The sequence below is a fragment of the Argopecten irradians genome, chromosome 7, assembly GCF_041381155.1.
Source record: "Argopecten irradians isolate NY chromosome 7, Ai_NY, whole genome shotgun sequence".
NCBI classification, from domain to species: Eukaryota; Metazoa; Mollusca; class Bivalvia; order Pectinida; family Pectinidae; genus Argopecten; species Argopecten irradians.
In genome coordinates this window covers 6895384-6902896 of record NC_091140.1, presented here as the reverse complement: position 1 = coordinate 6902896, position 7513 = coordinate 6895384, and the positions used below count along the sequence as shown (strand labels likewise).

The 7513-nt window shown below is 44.7% G+C and overlaps 1 protein-coding gene across 1 annotated transcript; it reads left to right on the top strand.

Annotated features, from left to right (window-relative positions):
• The first annotated feature begins 290 nt into the window (after positions 1 to 290).
• On the top strand, positions 291 to 7513 carry LOC138327416 (uncharacterized). Its single transcript, XM_069273485.1, has 2 exons — positions 291 to 529; positions 6631 to 7513. Exon 2 carries the CDS (start codon positions 6632 to 6634, stop codon positions 7337 to 7339), a length of 708 nt encoding a protein of 235 aa, XP_069129586.1. The 5' UTR covers positions 291 to 529; position 6631; the 3' UTR covers positions 7340 to 7513.

Genomic DNA, 7513 nt, shown 5'->3' with positions numbered 1-7513 from the left:
ACACCAAAAGGATATGTCTTGTAGGTTGTCCATAGTTAGAGTTGAATGTATTGCTTGTAGAATTTGAGGTGTAATAACATCAACAGGCTTTTGCGCGACACCCAACACACGTTTAACTCCGGATAACTCCGTCTGCAGGTGGTAGTCTCCCTTTAGGGGATCAGGTAAATTTGAACACTTGTGAAGGTGAGTGATTATGTTGAGGTATTGTCTAACTGTACTAAATCGAAAGTGCTTTACCGATACCAGATAGGCGATATACACATCTTGAGGTTGTTAAAACGTGTAATGAATAATAATTAACACATACCGATCAGGCATCGCCGCATATTTGTTTACAACATGTGTGCGTCCGGGTTTCCTGTTTGTTGTCTCGGTGTATTACACGCTTGGCTAGTCAAGTTTACGCTAGCGAGTAAAGCGTTTGCGAGACCCGGATTGACAAAATCCGAGGGTATAAAAGCCCGCGCTCGCAGACGAATGTCAGTCTGAAATCAACACTCAAGCTGAGAAGATCGGAGAATATCAGGTATATGCTATAACAGTATTCCCCTTGATAGAGTGTTTGGCAGCGGCTCGTGACCTGTGATAGGTCAATGACTACGCATACATAGTATAGTCGGTAGTAACAACCACAGCGTGGTTAGCGACTACATAGGTAGTCAGCGACTACAAGGTAGTCGGCGACAACGTAGTTGTCGGGAGTCACAGGACAGTGACTATACTATATAACCACAAGGTGGTTAGCGACTACAAGGTAGTCGGCGACAACGTAGTTGTCGGGAGTCACAGGACAGTGACTATAGGCATATAACCACAAGGTGGTTAGCGACTACATAGGTAGTCAGCGACTACAAGGTAGTCAGCGACAACACTGTTGTCGAGAGTCATCGGCTAGCGATAGTCGGCGACTAGGCCAGTAACCACAGGGTGGTTAACGACTACACAGTAGTCAGTGACACGGTCAGTGACCACGGGGTGGTTGACGACTATAGGATATAGTCGGTGAATATAGATTGTTTGTTGTATACCCAATCTTTAAGACCAGGTGTCGATGGTCAGGCAGACCACTGTATATATACTTACATATGATATTGTTAATCGCTCGGAATTTATGCAATGTTTTACGCTACCAAATAGTAGTCATATCTGTATATATTTGCTTCTGTAGACTAGTCACTAACCAAGATCATTCACTATAAGTGACGAACCCATTTAGAAACGTCACAGTTTTTGGTGGCAGCGGTGTGGATCTTGGTTATTTGACAACGTTTTTGTAATATAATTGTATCAGTCTACACTTTGAAATTCTTATTGATATTACAGTACTGTAAATTGTTTTTGTAATAAAATCACAAAACGGTGTGGTTGTTTGTTGTTCTCAATCATCATGGCGGAAGCCAATATCCGTGATCTTTTGGGTGATGAGTCTGACCATGGCCTTGATTTTGACAATACCGGTCAGCGGAATTTTGATTTCTCTACCCCATTCTCACAACCCTATATACCCAATATACCATATGGCAAAAGTTCAGCTACTGACTCTGGGTTGGGGACTAGGGAGAAGGATACTCGCCCAAAAGTGGTGAAACTGAACCTTGATACGAGTTTGGGGTTACAAAATGAAAGTATCCAAAAGGTTGAGAAAGAGATCAGCGATCTCAGAGAACAGATGTTGCAAATGAAAACTGACAGTTACAATCTGTTGGCAAGAACAAAACCGGCGACATCAGAACAAACCAAAGGGCCCATATCAGGTAGTCACGAGTTTGACCATGTCACGACACGCAAGAAACAATCATACAGAACTACTGGTCATGATGTTGATGAATCAGATGATGAGCATGGCGAAGTCAGCGACACGACCAGGAAACAAAGAAAGAAAACTGTTAATGTGAAAGCATCAACGTACGATGGCACAACTCCATGGGTTGACTTTAGGTCACATTTCGAGGCTTGCTCGAGAATAAATCGCTGGTCCACTAGTGAGAAAGGTCTCCACCTAGCGGTGTCGCTACGAGGCCAAGCTCAGGGCATATTAGGTGACCTCGATATTGCTGAGCAGGAGGATTATGGGGCACTGGTCAAAGCCTTAGAAGAAAGGTTTGCTCCCCCTAACCAGACGGAGTTGTATAGGGTCCAGTTAATGGAGAGACGCCAAAAGGCTAACGAAACTCTACCAGAGTTGGGGCAAGCCATCAGGCGGCTTGTAAACTTAACATACCGTACTGTGTCGAGTGATGTTAAGGAAACATTGGCCAAGCAGCAGTTCATAGAGGCCCTCGCAGACTCAGAGATGCGCATACGCATCAAGCAGGCTAGGCCTAAGAATTTGACTGAGGCTATACAGTTGTCAGTAGAGTTAGAAGCCTACAACCGCTGCGAGAAGAAGTCAACAGAAGGCCAGTCATATCTCCGTAACACTACTGCTGAACCATCTGAACAGTCAGAGATGCTTAAGCTGTTGCAAGATATGCAGAAGAAGTTAGAGTCATTAGAGAAAGATGTTGGAAAGATAAAAACTAAGAGCAAGCCAAACACAAAAACCAATACAGTCAAAAACAGAAGCTGTTTTAATTGTGGTGAGGAGGGACACTTCAAGAGAAACTGTCCTAAACCTAACAAAAAGAAAGATGTCAATAAAGATCAGAAACAGGCTGGTGCCCAGCAAGTAAACACTCGCCGTCGACAGCGACGGAAGAAGCCGAGAGCTGGTATAGGGTCCTCAACTGCAGTGCAAGAGGCAGGCATGTATATAGCTGCCGAACTGCACGGAACAAAAGTAAATCTTTTGGTTGATACGGGGGCGACAGTCACCATTATATCAGAGCGCGTCTTTGATCAAGTTCCGGATTCAGCGAAACCCCGACTGAGTCAAGTTCGCCAAGAGGTATTAACAGCCAGTGGTGAAAAAATAAAGGTCAAAGGCAAGGGCAGTTTTGTTATGAAACTTAACAGCACAAAGAATATTTGTGTTGAAGGCATTGTTGCCAAGATAAATACCGATGGTATTCTAGGACTTGACGCTATGCAGGCCCGAAATGGTTCCCTTGATTTCACAAGAGGTGTTCTCACTCTTGACGGTGTTGAAATACCGACAACCTATAAGGGCAGTATGGGTTGTTACCGACTTTCCTTGGTAGAGAAAGTGACACTCCCCGCCAACACCGAGGTTGTGGTTCAGGGAAAGGTATGCCTACCAGAGGGCGAAACCGTCAGTAATCTGCTTCTAGTTGAGAAGCCCGATACTTTCCTTAAAACGGAAAAGGCATTAGTCGCCAGGGCACTTGTACAGTATGATACCACTGTGCCTGTAAGATTGATGAATCTGTGTAACGAAAGTCAACAGTTTTACCCTGGGACGACGATTGCACAAGTCAGCACTGTCGATAAGGTAATGGGAGATGTCGACAACCCAACGCCTAAGAAGACAGTCGGACTGAGGGCTGACATTCAATCATTATTGGATGAGTCCAAGCCCAATCTTACAGAAGAGCAGTACAATGCTGCATTCGAGTTGCTGATTGCAAACCAGGCACTTTTTGCTGTTACTGACGACGATCTGGGTAGAACGGGTGTAACCCAACATAAGATTAATACAGGGGGCGTCAGACCAATAAAACAGCCAGTCAGAAGAGTTCCGGGTAACCTCGGTCCTGAGGTTGATAGGCAGGTCAAAGACATGCTTGATCGGGGAATTATTCAGAAGTCATCCAGTCCCTGGAGCTCTGGCATTGTCCTAGTGAAAAAGAAGGACGGAAGCTTACGATTTTGTGTGGACTATAGACAGCTGAATGCTGTCAGCATCCCTGATGCGTATCCACTTCCAAGAATCGATGAGGCTCTTGATCAGATGTCAGGTTGCTCATGGTTCTCAACATTGGACCTTAACTCTGGATATTGGCAAGTTGAGTTGGCACCTGAAGATCGGCAGAAAACTGCTTTTGCAACAAGGACAGGGCTATACGAATTTACGGTCATGCCATTTGGTCTAGCATCAGCTCCTGCAACATTCGAGAGACTGATGGAGACAGTGTTAGCAGGTTTACAGTGGCAGACTTGCTTGATATACCTGGACGACGTTATTGTGACCGGAAAGACATTTGAAGAAATGGTCGAGAATCTCAGACAAGTATTCAATCGACTCCAAGAAGCGGGGTTAAAGCTTAAAGCACGCAAATGTTGTCTGTTTGCTAAGGAAGTAATTTTCCTAGGCCACAAGATCTCGGAGGAAGGTATCTCCACTGACCCTGATAAAGTGAAGAAAGTGGCAGAGTGGCCGGTGCCTGTCAACGTTAAGCAGTTGCGATCATTCTTAGGATTCTGTAGTTACTACAGAAAATTTGTCAGGGACTTTTCTGCAATTGCAAAAAGTCTACACAAACTGACAGAGAAGGGGCGGAAATTTGACTGGACACCCCAGTGTCAAACAGCATTTGACACTCTGAAGAAAGAGCTAACTAGCACAAAGACTTTAGCTCATCCCGATTTTAGTAAGGAGTTCATACTCGACACAGATGCGAGTCATGAAGCAATCGGGGCTGCACTATCACAGATAGTAGATGGTGTGGAGAGGCCAATAGCATTTGCAGGTCGTACATTGACCAAGGCGGAGAGGAAGTACTGTGTTACTCGCAAGGAGTTACTGGCAGTTGTTAACTTCACAAAATACTTCAGGCATTACCTGTATGGCAGAAAATTCACTGTCAGAACAGACCATAGTTCACTTAGGTGGTTGCTGAATTTCAAAGACCCAGAGGGGCAAATGGCCAGATGGTTGCAAGTCTTAAGCTCTTATGATATGCACATCGTCCATCGACCAGGCAAGCAACATCAAAATGCAGATGGCTTGAGCAGGATTCCATGTCGCCAGTGTAACTATGACCCGGACTGGGAACAGAAGGCTGACAACATAACATCGTCATGTGCAGCCAACGTAATAAAAAGTCAAGATCCCTGTAAGTCGGAGAACAAAGGGATACAGGAGAAGACCTTGAGCGAAAAACAAAAGGATGATGACGACCTAGGGTTGGTTATCGGCTGGGTCAGGCAGGAGGAAAAGCCTGGTTACAAGTCCATAGGTGACAGAAACAAAACAGTAAAATCTTTGTGGTCACAGTTCGAAACACTGTCCATGCAAGATAACCTGTTGGTAAGGAAGACAGAGAAAAATATGGTTCAAGTTATCATACCTAGAGATGAGCGTCGCACAGTTCTTAACCATGCCCATGACAACAGAACAGCTGCTCATCTAGGAATAAGGAAGACCCTTGCAAAGATCCGCCAACAGTTTTACTGGCCTGGAATGCAAGATGATGTCAAACGATATGTCACAGGTTGCACACTGTGCGCTAAAAGCAAGAACATGACACAGACGAAGAAAGCACCTATGCAGGTGACAGAGTCTGGCTATCCCATGGAGCGTATAGCCATGGACATTCTGTGCGAGCTACCTGAGACTGATGATGGCAACAGGCACATCTTGGTCATCTCAGACTATTACACGAAGTGGACAGAGAGTTTCCCTATGCGAGATATGAGCGCTGAGACCGTAGCACGCATACTAGTGGAAGAAGTTGTTTGTCGATTCGGAGTCCCAAGCATAATCCATTCAGATCAGGGATCTCAGTTCGAGAGTGCTTTATTTCAGGAAATGTGTCACATATTGCAGATTGAAAAGACCCGTACCACTCCCTACCACCCTCAGTCGGACGGTATGGTCGAGAGATTCAATAAGACATTGGTCACAATGTTAAGGGCCTTTGTGAATGAACGACACACTGACTGGGATAGACACTTACCTTATGTCATGATGGCATATCGGTCAACCGAACATGAGACTACCTCCCATTCACCAAATTTTATGATGCTTGGAAGAGAGACATCTACTCCACTTGATCTACAATACTCCATGCCACGGAACTTGAAAGCCTTGCCACAGAACACGTGGGCCTGGGAACTACAGGAGAAGATGGAAGATGCACATCAGTTGGTCCGAGGAAATGTCAAAGGCCAGATGTTGCGACAGAAAAAGCTACATGACCAGAAACTTTCATGGCAACAGTTTAAAGCTGGTGATGATGTCTTTGTCTTTTTCCCTAATGTCAAGCCAGGGCAAAGCCCGAAGCTTGCTTGCCGCTGGAAAGGTCCATTCCGAGTGATAGCCAAACTCACTGACGTGACTTATCGCGTACGTTGTGGACGCAAGGGAAAGATGCAAGTCATTCATGTGGACCGCATGAAACCAAAGAAAACCCAGCGGTTACGAAATGAAAAGGCTGAAGATTTTGCAAAAGTAAAAGAGCAGCAGACACAGGTGAATGAGAGTTGCTTCGAGAGCAAGCAAGACCTAATTGGAGAGAATGTGAACAGTTCATTTGAGGAGAGTTCCTCTACCCTTATACCTGAATGTGAGACAGAGTTGAAGTGTGAGGATGAATGTCTGAAGGGTACAAAGACAGTACCACGACAAGGTCGTAGGCATAGGAAAGCACCTGCCAAACACTCTGATTATATTCTGTTCTAAAATGTTATACAATTTCCAGAATAATATGAATAAATTATTGCCAAAAGTAATATGTGATATTACTGATATATATTCCCTCTAATCAAAGTGTTCTGTACTTTCAGGATGGTAAACACTAAAACAACTCCAATGAAGGCCTGCCCAATGTGTAAATTCCGGACAGCTGGAACTGATGAGCTTAAGGAGCACCTGGTGCTTTGTGGTTTGAAAAATGCGGAAAAGAATCCCTTCTCCTGCAGCCACTGCAATTTTACAACGTCAAAGCAAATATACCTAACCCGCCATGAGAAAAGGCACCAGAAATCAGAAGACAAGAATAGTCAGCCTGAAGTAGGACAAGTGTCCAGCCAGCCTGACGGGAAAGGCGACGTAGCCTTAAGCATCAGCAGCAGTAATGATAGTGACTCGGATAGCGATCATGATGTCTCATCACCAGAAGACTGGCAAACACAGGATCCGGGGCCATTACTGTCAGAGGAATCAGAAATGGAATCTAGTGATCATGTGTTCCAACCTGAGGAAGGAGCATCTACCTCGGCAGAAGGAACATGCAATGATCAGGAACCTAATGATGATTCGTTGCTTGGAAGAGTCATTCGGAAGTCCACTAAACCTACGTTGCCTTTTAACCAGAAAAGAGCGGCCATGGAGCAAAACGTTGCAACGAGCAAGAAGTTACGCGCAACAGATCTACGCAATGTTATCCCCAAACCTGTAACTCTTGAACAACCTATCAAACGACACACTCAAACAGTGACCCGTCGTTTTGTCAGTGTAGGTGTCCAGACGGACACGGCTTTAAAACACCACTAAGAGAACTGTCACTACAACTTATCGCTATCATGAGGCTGATAAACGTGTAAAGCAAACTACCGTAGATGAGACATTCTTCTACTTCAAGGCATTTGGTGATAGCCGTGAATAGACTCATATAGGGGAGAAAAACATTCATTTTACTTTATATTAAAAGTTATTGATGGTTCATTA